This window comes from Orcinus orca, chromosome 1, assembly GCF_937001465.1.
Source record: "Orcinus orca chromosome 1, mOrcOrc1.1, whole genome shotgun sequence".
Lineage (NCBI taxonomy): Eukaryota > Metazoa > Chordata > Mammalia > Artiodactyla > Delphinidae > Orcinus > Orcinus orca.
In genome coordinates this window covers 95,587,405-95,606,262 of record NC_064559.1, presented here as the reverse complement: position 1 = coordinate 95,606,262, position 18,858 = coordinate 95,587,405, and the positions used below count along the sequence as shown (strand labels likewise).

Sequence of the window (18,858 nt, the reverse complement as noted above, 5' to 3'; positions counted from 1 at the left end):
TGAAAGCTGGTTTCTCTCTGCCCAGGGTACTTACTTCTACCATAGGGCACTCAAATTGAGCCTTTCCTCTCTGGCCTATCTGTAACTCCTCCTTGGGGCCCTAGAATTCTGTCTTTCTGCCAGAGACACGATCCTTGAGTACTGATCACTGAGAAATTATTCCCGAGTGCTTTGTTCTGTGGAGCAAAAACCACAGGTCTTTGAGGGATCGGTGAATACTCTCATAATAAGTGGTTTAGCAGAAGACACACGCATTAGAAAGAGTCGAGGAAGAAAGCAAATGCAGTTGTCACATCTATATCACTGATTACTCTTTTGGTACTTTTTTCTCTGTGTAGGAGTGGCAGAGCTGGGAGTAGAGTCTCGTCAAAAGTGAAAGAGGTCTGGAGATCTGAGCGGGGGATACTTTGAAATATGTTCCCAAAGCCCAGACTTGGAGGTGAAAGTCTTGGGAGAAATTCAGGTGGCTAAAAGGACAAGGATCCTGCTTCCCTGGACAACCTACTTTCAGGGACTTGGTGTCATTGCTGGGTAGGGCTCTTGACCTCTCCTTGAACTTGCCCCAATATAGAGCCATCTTTTTCCACTTTGATCTCTTCCATCTTTTACTCTTACACTTAACCCCTGTCCTAATGTCCTTTTTGGGAGCTTCCCTTCCTGTCCACCTCTGCCTCTCTCTGTCTACCCTTGCTGTGTTTCCCTTATTTCTGGAGTTGTTTTCAGTGGGAGTGACTCCTGGCAGCTTCTTTGAGCAGGGGCTGTACTCATCCCTGAGAACAAGTTCTCACTGGAATCACTCTCCAGTGAGCTGCTGTCTTCCAGTTTTAATCCTCTGCTGTCTGTGCCTCTGAAAACTGAGGGTTTGTGGGTCCGGTGGTTTGTTAAGACGGACATCACTGGTGCCTACTGTTCTGGTTGTTTGGCTGGTAGCCCTGAGTCCAGATCTGCAAAGGCAGAAACTCACAATCCACGGATGTTCAGGAAGTCAGCCTGTTCCCAAGGCTTCAGCAGAGGCTTCTTCATTCCCTCCCTGACTTCTTCCCTCCTCCAGCCATTGGGTTAGGGTGGCATTGACCACTCTCCCTCCTGCTCTCAGGATTCTAGTCTCCCCTTGGTATAACACTACTGCTACTACTAATAGGCCTTTCTTATTCCCTAATCACCTAGATCTTCAAGAATAAAGCAAGAGGGTCATATCCCCTAGATCACTTGAGTATTACCTGTACATAATGTTCTGTTGACATAGGTTTCATCATGTTCATCTCCCAAGTTGGGGTAACTCCCTAGCCTTATGCTACCTGCAGGGCATGAATGGTGATGACAATGGTAATATCTAGATTTGTAAAGTACTGTGTGCCAGACCACGTTCCAAGCCGTTTTACATATGTAAGCTCACTTAATTCTTACAACCCTACAACATATTATCTCCTTTTTACATATGAAGAAACTGAGACACAGAGATTAAATAACCTTCCCAAAGCAAGTGAATTGGTGAGTTAGTATCAGAGCTCAGGTAGTCTGCCTCCAGAATCTGTGCTCTTTGTACCACCTTGATAAGGGACTGGAGGACTGAAGAGTAGAGAGTTTTGTTGTTGAGGACGTCGTTCAGCCTAGTTTAGAGGGCAGAGAGGGCCAAGCTTCCCTTAGCTGAGCCCAGGCATATCTCCTTGGTCCCTCATGGCCCACACAAGTAAGGCCTAGACCCTCTGTGGTCCCCCATATTTCTAGGGTACCACCAGCTCTGGCTTTACCTGATTGTACTGCTAGACTCTTCCCAGAATTCTACCAGTGGCTTGATCGCATCCAGCTGCCTCCCCTGGCGCTCCAAGGAACATGGGGCAGGCCCTCTGGAATTAAAGGTGGTTTGAAGTGAAATGGCTAGAAAAATGGGGCACAGAACTTGGCGGGTAGGGCTGATACGCATGCCCAGAAAAGGAAGCAGGGTCAACAGACTCACATTAGGGTATAACGGTGAAGAGATGCGGGCATCATGAAATGAAACCAAAGTCTTCTCTAACTCCTGGGAGGGCTCCAGGTCTCACTGATTCCCCAAGCCAGTTCTCAACAGGAGGATGTACTGCCCTCTAGGGGATGATTTGGAAGTCCATGGGGGTATTTTTTTGGTTGTCATGATATGTAGGGGGGTGGGGTGGGGATGAGGGAGGTTTTCCTGGTATTGAGCATTCAGGGGTGAAAGATGCTAACCATACTGCAGTGACCAGAATAGTGCTGCACAAAATAAAATTGTCCCACATCCCTCATGTCTTTTAAAAATACCATTGTGCATTAATGTGAAAAACCTGTTACAACCTGAGGGTACCTGGAGCCCAACTTCATTTTACATATGAACACAAAGTACTTTTTGCACCATTTTAAACACTGGATTTTCACAAATGCAACTAACGTGTAGATTGAAGGAACTTATAATGTGTTTTGTTCAGAACTTTATCATGAGTTGCTTACCGTTTCAGAAATCCACGTCATTGATGACAATACTGCTTATGGTATTTGAGTCACTGATACGTATGCCCCTATCAGTTTGCATTTGTTGCTGTTGTATTTACAGTGATTCTACGTGTAGGTTCAAGTCTCTACTATGTTTTATGCTTCCAGTGTAGTTATGCCTGAACATTACATATTAAAATACAGACAATTTTATTATAAATTAATCTTTTATTTCACCTTTATAATATATGGTTAGAGTATTATATTTACTTTTTGAAATTATGTTTATAGTTTATATCACATATGAATATCATTCCTGGATAGTAAAACGGGCACTGTGTCTGAGGGCTTTGGGAACTGTTGCTCTAAGCTTTTGGAAAGCCATGCCCAGCACTAGCCTGAAGATTCAGGAATTCATCTTTCCCCTGCCTCCACCCCTTTTTTCTCTAAAAGAGGCCCCCAAACCTTACTGCCAAGCTGTAAGTCTTTACCATGAGCTGGACACTCAGAGAGGGACCACAGGATAAACAATGGGGACTCAGCTGGAAGCCACACTTAATGCCTAGAAAGAAAAGCCTTTGCAAGACAAAAGGGTCATGTCTGTGTTGTGATGATGTCTGAATTGTGAAGCAGACAGTAGTAGATGGAGATCTGACCTGTGGGCAAGTTAGGCCCTCCTGCCTGAATGTGTATTGGGGGAGAGGTTCCCCACTTGCTTCAACTGAACAGAGGAAAAAAAGGGAGGAAGAGGATGACTAGGAACTAACGTGGATGGGGCTTCTACTCTATGCCAAGTACTTAGTGACATGGTTTACATATATTCTCAATTTCTTCTTTTAAGTGCACCATAGGATAGATATCAACTTAACAAAACTCAAGCTTCCACAGTCACGTGATTTGTCCCAGGTCACAGAGAGCTTCAACAGGAATTAAAGCAGGACTGGTTTGATTCGTGTTTTAGGTTGCCAAAAACAGGGGTGAGTTCCTTCTTTAGACCATTCCTAATTTTTCGTTCTTTTGGAATAAGCAAAGAGGGACTTCCCTGGTGGCGCAGTGGTTAAGAATCCACCTGCCAGTGCAGGGGACACGGGTTTGAGCCCTGGTCCGGGAAGAGCCCACGTGCTGCGGAGCAACTAAGCCCGAGTGCCACAACTACTGAGCCCGCGCGCCTAGAGCCCGTGCTCCGCAACAAGAGAAGCCACCGCAATGAGAAACCCGCGCACAGCAAGGAAGAGTAGCCCCCGCTCGCCGCAACTAGAGAAAGCCTGTGCTCAGCAACGAAGACCCAATGCAGCCATAAATAAATAAATAAAATTTTAAAATGCTTTAAACAAACAAACAAACAAATCTTCTAGATGACTCCATAGCTGAGTGCCTAATATGTCAACAGCAGAGACCAACACTGAGTCCCTAATATGTACTACTCCCTGGGGGGACCAGTCAGACACTTGATGTCAAGTTAATTACATTGGATTTCTTTCATCATGGAGGGGGCATAGATTTGTCTTCACTGGAATAGACGTTTTGGACATGAATTTGCCTTCTTTGCTCATAATGCTCCTGCCAGCACCAACACTGGGGGAATTCACAGAATGCCTATTCATAGTTATGGCATTCCCCATAGTACTATGTCTAATCAAGGAGCTTATTTCATAGCAAAGGAAGTTTAGTAACGGGCTTGTGCTCATGGAATTAAGTGGTCTTACCATGTACCCCATCATCTGAAAGCAGAAGCTTATTTGAAACGTGGAATGGTTTACTGAAGATTCACAGCAGCAATTGGGAGACAATACCCTGAAAGAATGAAGTTCTGGCTTACAGGATGCAATATATGCTTTGAATCAGAGACCATTACATGGTGTTTTCTCCTCTATGACCTGAATACAAGGGTTCCAGAGTCAAGGGGTAAAAGTGCGGGTGGCTTTTTCACTATGACACCTAATAACCAACTCACAGAATTTTTGTTTCTCCTGGCAACTTTGAGCTCTACTGGTTTGGAGGACTTAGTCTCCAAAAGGAGAATGCTTCTACCATTAGACACAATGGTTCCATTGAATTAGAAGAGGAGACTGCCACCTGGTCATTTTGGGCTCTATACATCACTGAACCAAGAGGCAAAAAAAAAATGATTACTTGGCTGGCTGGTGTGATATATCCTGATGACCTAGGGGAAGTTGGGATGCTGCTACACAATGGGAGCAAGGAGAGCTATTTCTGGAACCCAGGAGATTCTCTGGGGCATCACTTAGTACTTCCTTGCCTAAGAGTAAATGTTAACATAGCAACCAAAAAAAAAAAAAAAAAAGACAGGACAGACCTTGAGTCAGAAATGGAAGTTTGGATCACTCTACCAGGTAAAGAACCCTGACTATCTGAAGTTCTGGCTGAAGACATAGGAAATATGGAATGAGTAGTTGAAGCAGTTCATAGATATTAATTATGGCTTCTTGACCAATTACAGAAATGAGGACTGTGGTAACTTGGCATATTTTCTGTTTGCTTGTTTTAGATATGTATTTGTCTAAGTTAACCATTTTATTCATCTCTCCCTTTCTTCCCATTTTTATGTTATTATACTAGTTGTTGGAAGTGAACTTCACAATTTAATCTTTAGGTAACAAAAAATTCAGTGGAACTCTGGGTTTAAGAAGTAGCTAATATAGCCAGAGATGGACATGACGACTGGTGGCCTGTTTGAGGAAATGTGAAAAGCTCTGTGTTGTAGTCTGACTTTACCTCCCTTCTCCAACTTCACTCCCACACATAAATATTTGTCCAATTTCTTAGATGTTTTAAGGCAGAGCAGCAAATTCATGTTAAGGGTGGTTGGGCAGGTAAGGAAATGAGAGTAGTGAGAATTCAGGCCCTATCTAGAGGAAAAAAACTATATTCAGTTCAAGATGATTGTTGCCCTGTGACGCTCAAATGTAGCCTTAATTTAAATAAACAAACACGCTTCGTGTGGGACGAACAAAAGATGTCTTCCTGGTTATTTCAATCTCTACTTTAAAAAAGTCATGCAGAGCTTCCCTGGTGGCGCAGTGGTTGAGAGTCCGCCTGCCGATGCAGGGGACACGGGTTGGTGCCCCGGTCCGGGAAGGTCCCACATGGCACGGAACGGCTGGGCCCGTGAGCCGTGGCCGCTGAGCCTGCGCGTCCGGAGCCTGTGCTCCGCAACGGGAGAGGCCACAACAGTGAGAGGCCCGCGTACCTCAAAAAAAAAAAAAAAAAAAAAAAAAAAAAGTCATGCAGTTTTCAAATACGTGGGAGAAAAACCATTAGCGTGTTTCAAGGAAGCCAAGAGATAAAGTGTTATCAGAAAGAGGAAGTGGCCATTAATGTTAAATGCTGCTGAAAGGGTGAGGAGGACTGAAAAATGACCATCGAATCTGGCGAAATGGACATCATTAATGCCCTTGGACAGGAGCAGTTTCAGTAGAGGGATGGCGACAGTGTGTTGAAGGGAGAATGGGAGGTAGGAGATAGTGCCCTAGACTTGTTCAAGAAGTTTTGCTATAGAGGGGAGCAGAGAACTGGGACAGTAGTTGAAGATGCGAATAAGGGAGATATTTAATTGTTATGTGTAGGAAGATATTTCATTTGTGTTGTATTTTTCTCCACAATTACCAAGTGTCTTTTGGTTTCATTTATAATATATTCTGCCATTAAAGAGGTTCAAGATTTTATGTACTTCCTTTAAGATTTCTGGACTTCCTGTCTTGTTTAAAGGCCTTTTCCATTTGAGGATTAAATGAATATGCTTATTTCCTTCAGATACTTGTATTTTATTTCTTAATATTTAGATTTTATTTTTATATATGGCATGAGATAAAGATCTTACCTTGTTTTCTTCTATACATATGTCAATTGCACCAATACCTTTTGTTAAATAATCCATTAATTTACCACTGAACTAGAATGTTATTTTTATAATAAAATATGTTCCCACACTTATTTGCATTTCTGGGCTCCGTATTCTGGTCTACTGATAAAGACTCTTTAGCTTAGATATTCCCAACTTCATTGAGTTGTGACTCAGCTTCCTCTCCCACCCTGAAAAAGCTATATAGACTCTATTAGCTTCTATTCTCCAATTTAAAAAAATGTGGTAAAATACAATTAACATAAAATCTACCTCTCAACCATTTTTAAATGTATAGTTCAGTGGTATTAAGTACATTCATAATGTTTTGCAACATCACCATTATCCATCTCCGTAACTCTTCATCTTGTAAAACTGAGACTCTATCCCAATTAAACAATAACTGCCCGTTCTCCCATTTCCCCAGCGGCTGGCAACCACCATTCTACATTCTGTCTCTATGATTGTGACTACTCTAAGTACCTCATATAAGTGGAATCAAAGTATTTGTCTTTTTATGCCTGGCTTATTTCACTTAGCGTAATGTTCTCAGTTCATTCATGTTGTAGCACATGTTACAATTTTCTTTCTTTTTACAGCTGAATAATACACCATTGTATGTATAGATATACCACATTTTCTTATCCAGTCATCAATTGTCCAGGGACCTTTGGGTTGCTTCCACATATCAGCTATTGTGAATAATGCTGCTATGAACATGAGTGTACTAATATATTTTCAAGACCCTGATTTTAATTTTTTTGGGATATATTCCCAGAAATGGAACTGCTGTACCATATGGTAATTTTGTATTTAATTTTTTTGAGGAACCTCCATACTTTCCACAGGGGCTGTACCATTTTACATTCCCACCAACAGTGCACAGGGGTTCCAACTTCTCCACACCCTTGTCAACACTTTGTTTTGTTTTTGATAGTAGCTATCCTAATGGGTATGAGGTGGTATCTCATTGTAGTTTTCATTTGTATTTACCTAATGGAATCTATTAGCTTTTCTATTAACATGAATTTGGGTTAATTTTTCTTTTCAGAGAAGTGGAAGACAGCCCTTGAAATAAATGGAAGCACTCTGGGTTTTGGCAAAGCTGCTGTTAAAAATCTTATCTTTAACGTCTTAACAAGGTGAAGAATTGACTTGTGAGAATCTTGGGTTTTTTGCTATCAGTAACCGCCAAGGGAAAAAGATATATATGTTTTTCCATAATTATTTAAGGATTCCAGGATATTAATGGTGTACCATTAGCATACCAACAAACCAGCTAATGAGCTATTAATATCATACCTAAAATGCACCAACAAAACAAAGTTGTGTGTGCATGAGTTTGTAGGGGTGAATGAGATTAGTGCTAGTTTGTAAAGTGTAATCCTTTAGGCAAGATTGAGAAACATCTTTAAAGGACTGATCCTCAATATCTTAGTTGTATATCAATTTATAGTTTACAAAGGTTTCCATACACAGGATGGAATCATGTGATTCTTACAAGAATCCTGGGAATTCAGTAGGGCAGGTATCATTATCTCAGTTGTTTACAAATGCAGAAACAGGCTTACCTAAGCCAAGTGACTAGCCCTGGGTCAGCTTGTGAGTGGCTGGGGTATTTTAAAAACATAGCTCTTGGTGAAGAGGGAATCTGTTATAACCCATGTAAACGCAGAGCCTGACACACAGTTTAGCACATAGTACGAACCCTGTGTACTATAGTACAAACTCACTGAATATTTGTTGAATGTATGAATGTGTCTTATGAGCCTATTTCAGAGTTCTTTCCATAATACTATGTAACCCATGCCATGAAATCAAATTCTTAACAACTGAAATCGGTTAGGGAGAAGAAGGAGTTGGGGAGGAGAGGGTTTGGGGAAGGTGGGAGGTTGGGGATGGGATAAGGGGCAGGGATTATTCCCAGAAGAATGAGGAAATTGGAGATGGAGGCAACAGCTTCTGGAAATGTCAGTGTTTATTAAACATTTAAGGAGATTTGGGGGTTTGAGAAGAAATATACAGAATGTAGAAAAATCCTAAGAATCCCCTGTGGCTAGGAGTGCAGCCTCTTCCCTTTCCCCCCTGTTTCCCATTTGTTTTTCCTGCTTTTTCTTTGGTTATTTAAAAGCTATTTCTTAAGGCTCATTTGTCCCCTCCTCAGCCCCCTCACCTATGAAGATCCTTTGTCTCTCCCTCTCCTTTCCTGTGACCTTGAGTCCCAGAACAGTGCTCCAAAGTGGTCAGGGGGCACCATTCCTGTAGCTGAGGTTTGAGGATCGGGGGCCCCTCTGCTTGGGCTGGCTCTCCATTAAGGATTTAATGGGGGGTGGGGAATTGCCAAAGCCACATGACGTCATTGGTACTCAGTCATGGGGGGAGGGTAGAGCATGGGCACAGATCAGATAAACAAACAAACAAGAATGGATTAAAAAATAAAAAATAACTAACAACCTAAATAAAACCTGAAGGAGAATCTGATCTGGGTGACCTGGGTGTTAGCTGGGAGGGCAGAGTCTGCAGCTGGGCCACCTGATGGAGGGGAGGGAGGGTCAGAGAGAAGAGGGTCAGAGGGACAGGCTAGGTGGTGCAGGGGATGGGAATATCAGGTGGCCTGGAGTTGAGGCAGGGGGTAGCAAGGTCCCTTTCTTTTCAGCGCCAGAGGAACGGGCACCAAACACACAGTCCCTGGGGCAGGTGAAGTGTAGGATGGAGCCCTGGGCTTCCAGAAAGCCAGGGGGTGAAGGTGGGGGAGAATATGAAGTGCTTGGGGAATGAATTTTGGAATGAAACTTACATCTCAAAGGGAAGTGAGGGCAGGGCAAGGGCTGGGGAGCTAAGGAGGAAAGCACCTAGACGGGGGATAGAGGAGCCTAGGTCCCCCTTTTCTGGCAGGGCCTTGGTGGGGGGAGGGGGTGATCACTTTTCTGAGTCCAGGCCCATCATGTTCTTGAGGGCGTTCTTGAGGCTGGTTCTGCTGGGGGACTTGACAGCAGGCCGGAGCTCCGAGCTCTGCTCATCCTTTCGTAGCTCCATCTCTATGACCACCATCTGAGAGCCTTTGGTAGCCTCCGCCCCTGACCCCTTACCCCCCGCCCGGCCCGCTAACCGCTATTTCTTATCCTTGCGAGACTCCCCCAACCCTTTAGTCTTCTTCTCACTGGCAGCTTTGGTGCTTCTGCTGTGGTCCAGCATGGCATACAGCACTGGCGTCTGTGGGGAGGAGTGCATGCATCAGTCACTGGTCTGGTGGGGCTTGACTGTTCCCATCCTGCCCCCGACTGCTGCCTGGAGGCACCCCAAGTGCCACTAACCTGCCGGCCGCGCTTCGACGAGTCCTTCACAGACTTGTGCAATTTCCCCTTCTCCATGGCACTGCAGGGAAAGGGGGTGCTATGGATTTGGCCCTGTTGGAGCCCCTCAAGGAGGGGTCAAGGCTTCCTTTTCCTTTTGGCCCTCCCACCCATTGGGTTAGTCTCCGCCCACATGGGGAGTAGTGGGTTGGGGAAGGGGAGTCGGCTCCGCGCCTTACCTGAGTCTCCTCTGCAGGGCCGCCTGCCTGCGTAGCCAGCAGTACCGAATCAGGTAGAAAAGCAGCAGCAGCAATAGAACACCCCCCAAAACACCCCCGATCACGGCTCCCAGCACCACCCCGTACCTAGTAGGCACTAAAAGGGGAAGGAAAAGAAGTGGCGGAATGAGCAGGGACAAGTATCTTTGGTTCCTAGCCCCACACTTATTCCCTGCGGTTTGGGTTGTAAGACATCCCAACCAAGGCTGTCTTCTGTCCACTCTCCCAGAGCCTGAGGGGCATTAGCCCCGGCATTTTGCCCCTTCCCCCAGCCTCTCAGGGAGGCCCGATCCCCTCTCTGAACTCCCTCCCATACCCACATCCCACCTCCTCTCACACCTTTTTCAAAGACATAGAGCGTGACCTGAGAGGTCTTGCCCACTATGTCTGGTGGGTTTTTGACGTCACAGGTGAAAGTGCCGTTGTCACTATAGTCCAGGTTGTGTATGACAATGGAGCCATCCTTCCAGAGAGGGTCCCCTACCCACTGAATGCGCTCTTTGAAGGTCCCCACCTCATCGATGTAGGGCTGTCCCTTGGCATAGTGGAAGATCTATGAGGAATGAGGGGAAGCATGTATTTCTAGCTTCAGGGTGAGGGATTCTGGGCTGGTGAGGGTAATGCTGGGGAGGGGGTTCAGCCCTAGTCAGTGTGACAAAGATTGCCACTTACTCCCCTTCCTTAGCCCAAGTTCTCTTTTCTGTGGTTCTTTGAAGCACCCTTTCTGTTACGCAAACTCAGGATTCCCCCCAGGCACTCACCGAGATGGCATCACGGCCTCCTTCTGGCTGGTAGCGCCAGGTGAAGGAAATGTCATCTGAGACCCACTCACTGGACCAGAAGGAGCAGTGCAGGGTCACCCGGGAGCCCACAGCACCGTGGACCTCCTTGTCCGTGTAAACCACAATGGCCTGGGCTGGGGAGAGCACTGCAAACATAGAGGGGGAATCAGATGCACATGTGGGCCCAAAAAGGGATATAGAGGGAGTGAGAGCAATAGGAAGTCAAGCCTGAGTCAGAGGCCAAAGCGAAGACTGGGACAGAAATGACGAATTCTGCGGTCCAGGTCTCTCTCGCCTAATTGAATAGATGAGTGGAAATGCTGTGTTGGTTCAAGCTCTTCGGCATGTTCATAGAGGAAATGAAATCAGCAGTACCAGAATTCCCCTGAGGACTTCCAGAAGTTGAATTCTGTCTCCAAGTCTAACTTTCCCTTTGGATCAGTATCTAATTCTTAAGCTATCCCTTAGATGCAGGCTTTACAATTTTTAAAACTTATTATAAATTATACAGGTAACACATAGTGCATTCTTCTTATAACTATTCAAGCAATAGAGATAAAGAGAGCTAAAGTCTCTCTTGACCAATTCCTTTCCTGTAGTCCCCTCCCAGATATTACCAACGTTATCAGTTTAATGTGTAACCATTTTCTATGTGTCAGACTCAACATAAACTAAAGATACACATATACTTATAAGAAATAGTTTCTTTCTGTGGAGCTTTCTTTTCTTTTTTAACATACATTGCATTATAGTCTTTTTTTTTTGGCTTAAGAATATATGTATAAAAAGAATATATGTATCTGTTGGGAGTGTTCCACTTTGATGCGTACAGATCAATATTATTTTTAACAGCTACATAGTATTTCACAGTACAACAAACTCAAATGTCTTGCAGAAGAATTGAAGATAACTAGAGAATGTAAGTCTTCTTCCCTGACCCAGCTGTCTTCAGTGCTGAATCCCTGATTGCCATACAGCTGCTCTTGACTGGGGGGGTCACGGAGGGAAGGACCTCATATCCCTCTCAGGGGAAGCTTGATTCAGAGCAGGACCCCCAAGCCCAAAGCTCAGATGACTCTGCATTTGAGCCCCTTGTGGTTCTGCTTTGACCCTCCTCACCCTCCTCTTGGCCCTTTTGGCCCAGTGTCACTCCCAAGACTCACCCACACAAGGCCATTCCAGGGAGATTATGTGTGTGGGCTGGCCCTGGCTGGGGGCAACTGTAGACCCTTTTGTTCTATGGGAGAGGGAGGAAGCAATCAAATAAATAGAGACCCATTGTCTGACCACTGACCAGTGTTGGGGGCTCATGCCTCCCCTCCCCTCACTGCCCCCCGCACCCCTGCCCGTGGTCCATAGTCCCAAATCTCCCACCTCAGCATGCAATACCAATGACTCACCTCCGGGGACTCAGCCTTCGAGCCTTCTTGGGTATCCCAAATGTAACAAGGAAGGTTATTCATTGGATCTAACTTCTATTCCTCCTGTTCAAATATCAACCACTGCCCTTCAGCTCTGTTCAATGGTGCTATGAGTGGGACAGAACTTTATCTCCCTCTTATACTCCAAGATCCCCTCTCCCCATTTCCCTCACCACGCCCTTCTCCAACTCCCTATCCTTAACATTTTCTCAGGATACCTCTGAATAGTCCAGTACAGTCCAGAAGAGTCTAGCTGCTAGGTTTAGGACTCAAGGAGCTGACCGCAGAGAATCTCAGACATTCTAACCAGCCCTCCCTCCCCTCCCCTCATTTGCCCTACTTCTCACCCACTGCACTAGGCTTCAGGGCAGTTTGGAGAAGGGAACAATCCATTCAGATAACCCTGCTTTGAACTTCTCTTCCTCACCCAACATCTGCCGTGGGGCAAGGAAGGGGCGGGTCAACTTATGTGGAAGATAGCTTTAGATGAGACAAGACCCTAGAATCTCACAGAACCTCCCTTCTACTCTGTTCACCCACATAATGGACAACAGATCCACAAAGAGAAACTGAGGCACCAAGAGACAAAGGATCGGAGGAGTTGGGACCACAAACCTTGGGCTCCTTCCTTAGATCACATTCCCTGACTTTTCTCTTCAGGGAAACTAAGGTTAAGGTACCTTCTGCACGACTAGGGAATGAGTAGGGACCAGAACCCAGATGTCTGAACATGTTCCTTATCAAGCTCTAACACTGCTTCCTACTAGGCCTTCACCACTGCTTTGGGGGCATGTTACTGGTTTCCAACCCGGGTCCGGTCAGGTCCACCTCAGGGAAGCTCTCTACACTCTTTTCCCTTTTCCCTTCACAGAATACCTTTACCTTTACAGCCTCCCTCCAAACTATATATATATTTTTTCTCTGCATAGAATAGCATCTTCCTGCTGTTGCTGCCTCTTTCTTTGATTGCAGTGAGGAGCGCAGCGAAGGCAGGGGGAAGGTTGCTGAGAGACAACCTGAGCCCCGGGGCCCCCAGACTGGGGTGGCTCAACTTACCCAAAGAGGAGAAGAGTAGCGCAGCCAGGATAGGACTGGGGTTGGAAGAGGGAGCCCCAGGAGCCATAGCTGGGGCAGGGCTAGGGCCCGGAGCGTCTGCGGGGTTGGGAGAGTGGGGGACAAGGAACTGAGCGGGGGTTCCTGGAACCCGCTTAAAATCCCCCAGGGTCCCGGTATGAGGGGGCTGTCCTGAGCCAGTAGCCAATTGCAGCCTGGCATGTGCAGTTGAGAGGTGGTGAGGAGGGGGGCAGAGCACAGGGAGCAGAAGGGGCATTGTGTCCTCTGGGTAGAGGGGTGGGGGGGGACACATACCACCCCATACACTGAGGGCTTTGTGTCTGCTGGCCTCCCCCTGCCCCAGGCTGGAATGTCGGGGGGGGGGTGAGGGAGAGGGACAGAAAAAGGGACACAAACACATTTCTCTGAGGGACAGATGGGTGGAGGAACCTGAATCCTAAGGCTATGAAAAGGGATTCCTCCCTAGCCTCCGTGCCTGAGAGTGGCTCCCCTAGGGCTCTAGGAGTTAGAGGTGGGTTTCCCCCAGAGAACTTTCAAAACAGGATATCCCTGTTATCTTCACTACTGTGGGCTACATTACAGGCTTCTTGAGATGACTAAGTCCTTTAGGTGTCTTTTTTTTTTTTTTTCCTATCTCTCTGCATCTTGGGTGATTCTTTCCAGATAAAAAACTTCTTTTCCGTGGGAAAATACCCAGGGAAGAATCCCTTGATCTTTCCCTTTTTTTCAGGAAGTCCTTCACTGCCTCATGCTGCAGTTTAAGTCCATTTCAGTTAAAAGCAAGGCAACAAAATTATATTGAGTGCCAGCCAGCTACATATATGAGTATGTGAATATGTGGGTATGTGAGTAATAGAAAGAGGAATAAAAATTAAGAGCCTCCTTCAAGGAGTTCAAAATTTAGTTTGGGGAGGCAGAGGGGAGAATCAGAGGACAAACCCGTTAACAATGAAATGTAATAAACCATGATGCAGCAGACTGATGAACAAAGTGCTGAGAGTATAAGTGAGGGCACATAGAGCTACATTAGGAAAATTAAGTTATGTAACAGAGATTAAACACAAAAATATCAATAACTTTCATTTAATAAATGAAGTTCAGAGGAAGAGGGAGTCATGTCTAGAAGGCAGTATTAGATGTGGACCAAACTTTAAGGATGCATGCCATTTTGAAAAGGAGAAATTGGCAGTGAGGGTATCTAGGCAGATAGAACAACAAAAGCAAAGACAAAGAGATAAGAAAGCGTGTATGTGTATGTGTATGTGTGTGTGTGTGTGTGTGTGTGTGTGTGTGTGTGTGGTGGGTAGGTTTGTGAAGTTTTGGGAATATTCAGGGCAGATCTGGTGTCCTCCATTTTTACTCGATTTGGGGGAACTTGAACAGGCATCAGAGGAAAGGAGTCTGTACAGGAAAGTTGAAGCCAGTTTGTGGATGGCCTTAAATGACAGAGCAAAGCGGGTGGATTTAATCCGGTACATCATAAGAATTCTGCTGATGGTTTTGGGATGGTATTTGGGGTTAGGAATGGGAGTGTCTACATGGTCAGAGCTGAGTTTTAAGACAAATACGTTACATGAAACATCTGAAGAACTAAGTGAAAGAGGCATTCATTGGATTTGTTAATGTGAAGCTTCCAAGGGCCAAAGCAAGATCAATGACTGGAAGATCAATCGCAGAAAACTGTATTTTAATGTAACAACTTCCTAATGACTAAATTGTTTACTAAATGAAACTTGTTTTTTGAGGTACCCATTATCGAATGTGTTAGAACACACTCTTGAAAATCAGCTGTCAGCAGCGCTACAGAGGAGATTCCTACACTGGAGAGAAAATCGGGCTGGAGAGCCTGTAAGGTCCCTTCCAGTCCAGAAGTTTATTATAGTGCTTTCTTTGCCAGCATTATAGAAATGCAAAATAGTATATTCATTTGATGTAGAAATAAATGAATCTGTGCTATTTAAGTCCTGAAAGGAAAAGTACATAAGCGCTAAATATAAATAAGATCTGAATATTAATGTAACAAATATGTTTTTATTGCTGAACAGGAGTTGCTTTGGCTGTCTGCTTCACTTCTCCTCACCCTTCCTCCTCAAAAGAGGCTCAAGAACTTGTGCGCTTTTCCGTTCCTTTCCACTTGCTTGTTTTCTCCCTTATAAGTGCTCTGGAAGTGATTGCTGTGCTTGGGTTCCTCAAAACTGTTTTTATGTATATAAATCAAAGCAAGTTCTCCCCCACCCGTACCCCAGGTTCTTCTGGCAGTGGGTGTCACCCACATAGCCCTGAAACAAGGAACAAGGGAGCGTTGTCTTTGGTTAGTGGGCATCTAGCTCATGCAGCGGCTCAAGCCCAGGAATTGTGAGACATAAAGCTAATCGAGGTGGTTAGAGGACGCTCCCTATCCTCGGATGGTGCTCTGAGAGGTTCTCTCCCCCACGGATCTCAACTTGTGCACTATCTCTGTATTGGTGAAGACGGTTCACATAAGAATGGGAAGGAGCCCAAAGTATCTTTACAAAAAAAAATTTTTTTAATTGAAGTATAGTTGATTTACGAAGTTGTGTTAATTTCTGGTGTACAGCAAAGTGATTCAGTCATATATATATTCTTTTTCATATTCTTTTCCATTATGGTTCATTACAGGATACTGAATATAGTTCCCCGTGCCATATAGTAGGACCTTGTTGGTTACCTATTTTATACATAGTAGTTTGTATCTGCTAATCCCAAACTCCTAATTTATCCCTCCTCCTTTCCCCTTTGGTAACTATGTTTGTTTGTTTGTTTTCTATGTCTGTTTCTGTTCGTAAATAAATTCAGTTGTACCATATTTTAGAGTCCACATATATGTGATATGTTATTTGTCTTTTTCTTTCTGACTTACTTTAGTATGATAATCTTTTGGTTCATCCATGTTGCTGCAAGCCGAAAGTATCTTTTTCCCTGCATGTCTCAGTCACCCTATAATACTTTTTAGTCCCACCTGGGAGGAGGAAGGCGTGAAACTAGACTGAGAAGTCCTCAGTGAAAAATCTGGGCAAGCCCTCTGCTTTGTGGTGCTAAACAAAATGAGTGTTTTTAGAGGTGCTACCTGTGAAGCACCTCTGAAAACAAAAAGGTAAAACGTAGACTGCAGAATTTGAGCCCGCGGCAGTTCTGCGGAAAACTTACCACTTTTTAGAAGTCAGCCGAGAGAGGAGGGGTCAGAGACTAACTGCGCACAGAAGATATGCGAAGAGTCGGAAGTAGGGCTGATCCGGAGAGCCTCCCAATCCTCAGAAAGAGCTGGTGTCGTCACGTGACAGAAGCCCCGCCCCTCCCCTCGCCCAGAGGTGGTGGGGCCGTCAGCGTCACTTCCGTCCAGGCCGGAACCCAAGATGGCTGCGATCTGTTTGAGGTGACTTTAGTGTGGGGTGGGAGTCGGTGCCGGCGGCTCTTGGGAGAGCTGCACTGGCCCCTCACGTCTTGCTAACAGCTGTTTACCCCGTGCCTCGGCAGGGAAAGGACCTGTGGGTGGAGGCCACGCGCTTTGGAAACCTAGAGACCCTTCCTCTCCCCTAGCGTCTCCTGTGCACCATGTAGGGCTTCGGGGGTCCCTGGCCGATTATCTTTTCCTTACTCCTTGCGGATGGGTCGCGGGGCTCTCGCCGCTTCTGTTTTCCCACTTTTTTTTTTGCGGTACGCGGGCCTCTCACTGCTGTGGCCTCTCCCGTTGCGGAGCACAGGCTCCGGACGCGCAGGCTCAGCGGCCATGGCTCACGGGCCCAGCCGCTCCGCGGCATGTGGGATCTTCCCGGATCGGGGCACGAACCTCTCAACCACTGCGCCACCAGGGAAGCCCAGCTTTCCCACTTTTAAAATAGTTTTTCCCCACTTCTACAATAGTTCTTCCCCAGATTGCTCTTGTGGCTGCAGCGAGAGCCGAGCTCCAAGAAAATAAGTAGGTCTAACTTCTCTTATTTAGGGCTTGGGCCTCGAGGAGAAGGATCTTGGTGTACTTTACCTTTGCGTTTTACTCCTGCAAACACCAGCTGCTGGCAATGAGTGGGCACTGTCCCAGTTCCTAACGGGCCCCTCGTAGAGAGTGCAGGAGGCGTAGACCCCTATCGGGGTGACGATTAGCAATAGCGCCCATAGTGGTTGCTCTGCTGCTTCAGAGCAGCCAGGAACTTCAGTTTGTTTATTTTTTTACTTGGTGGGTGAGGGGAATAGATGCCCCAGTTTTTCTCTGTAGTGTCAACTCCTTGTCCTGAGAAATACCCTAGACTGTCTTCCATTATGAACTGTCCATTGTCGACAAGGCCTCGTTCTCTGCTCAGAGCCTTTCTAGCCATAGCGATTTTTGACGCTGTTGGTACAAATCGCAGCATAGTTTCGTGCCAGCACTATTTTTGGAAACTATTTGTTATGGAAAGTTAGTTTTAATGCAGTTGAGATTTAATTCCTGATTTCCCCAAATGTCTTCTCATTTCTCTTTCCACTTCAATCACCCAGTGTAAAAATAGACGGACTTTATTTAGTTTTTCTCTGTGACAGAATGATTCCTCTTGGAGCTGAGATCAGGAATGGTTTATCTTAATCCTTCGTTTTTCTCCCTGACTCTTATTTACAATTGTGTCTTTTTTTCTAAAGCGTGTCAGGGCTAGTCTTGCCAGATTGCCTTCTTTATTACAAGTAGTTTGACCATAATTGAATGCTTTTGAATTCTTTGATATATCATATTTTAGAAGATGTCACAGGCTTTTTGGTGGAATTAACGTTTAGCTTGTAATGATCATATTGGGTCTAAACAGTTCATTTTAGGAGTTTCATGATTAGTGCTTAGAAACCAAGGATCACTGTACACATTGAGTATGTCCAGTGTGTATCATTTTGAGCTGTGTAGGACTGTCATCACTAGGATTCATTAGTGGTAGTACAAAACTCTTATGGAAGGGCACCTTAAATTCTAGGAGCTAGTTTCTAGTTCTAGTAGTGTCACTAATTCCATTTATTTGGGACAAGTCAAGGTCATTGATTGCATGATTGTGGTTTCTTCACTTGTGAATGAAAATAGTGATAACTTGAACTCACTTAAGAGAAATATTGGCTAAACAATTTTAATGCTTGGTTAACTAAAAATTATTAGTTATCACAGTATTGTATGTCATGGCTTTTGAATAGTGCTCTATATTTTGTATAGTCCCTAAAGTTCATGGGCTAGCTAGGGAGGAATAACCAGCTAAGTAGCACAGACTCCATTGGCAGTCAGTCAGGGAATGACTTGCCAAAGCCAAGACTGAGATAGAGAACTAAGCTAAGAACAGCTAGGCTTCTATCTAGTAATGTTCATGCAGTTTAAGCACAAAGCCACCAAGTCATTAACCCTCCGAATGTTGCTCATCATATTAAATGCTACATGTGAAGCACCTCCAAAAACAAGGTTTAATTTATTTAAAGTCTAAATTCTTAAGACTGCCTTTTAAAATAAGCATACTAATTCACAAATCATTTTTTTGAGCCTCTTCTGTCATATTGTTATAGGTGCTATAGATGCAAAGTATTCCAGTTCTATTCTTGAGGAGCTCAAAATTTAGCAAAGGAGATAAATGGATTAATTAATAAGCAACATAATGTTGATTTAGAGATATGAACAAGTGATGTGGGAGCATGACAGGTGCCGCAGGTAGGGCTAAAGGAGTGGTGAAGTTGCCATTTGGGAGTTGT

The 18,858-nt window shown here is 44.9% G+C and overlaps 2 protein-coding genes across 2 annotated transcripts in view; one reads left to right on the top strand and one right to left on the bottom strand.

Annotated features, from left to right (window-relative positions):
* Positions 1–8,267: 8,267 nt before the first annotated feature.
* Positions 8,268–14,037, bottom strand: MPZ (myelin protein zero). The gene is made up of 6 exons (XM_004284392.3): positions 13,138–14,037; positions 10,640–10,806; positions 10,218–10,431; positions 9,840–9,975; positions 9,622–9,682; positions 8,268–9,520 (listed from the first exon to the last, which is right to left on the bottom strand). The coding sequence occupies exons 1-6, from the start codon at positions 13,553–13,555 to the stop codon at positions 9,419–9,421; spliced, it is 1,098 nt and encodes a 365-aa protein (XP_004284440.3). The 5' UTR covers positions 13,556–14,037; the 3' UTR covers positions 8,268–9,418.
* Positions 14,038–16,454: 2,417 nt separating this feature from the next.
* Positions 16,455–18,858, top strand: part of SDHC (succinate dehydrogenase complex subunit C) — a 28,378-nt gene continuing 25,974 nt past the window's right edge. Inside the window, exon 1 of the mRNA XM_004284389.3 lies at positions 16,455–16,549. Within this exon, the coding sequence (XP_004284437.1) occupies positions 16,530–16,549 (20 nt within the window). The 5' untranslated portion in view covers positions 16,455–16,529. The remainder of the gene's footprint in view (positions 16,550–18,858) is intronic.

Coding starts and splice junctions, on each gene's coding strand:
- MPZ (XM_004284392.3), bottom strand. CDS start 13,555: ATGTGTTTGTGTCCCTTTTTCTGTCCCTCTCCCTCACCCCCCCCCCGA. Junction 10,807..13,137: donor GCTACTCTTCTCCTCTTTGG/GTAAGTTGAGCC, acceptor CTATGTTTGCAG/TGCTCTCCCCAGCCCAGGCC. Junction 9,683..9,839: donor GCCCTGCAGAGGAGACTCAG/GTAAGGCGCGGA, acceptor CTTTCCCTGCAG/TGCCATGGAGAAGGGGAAAT.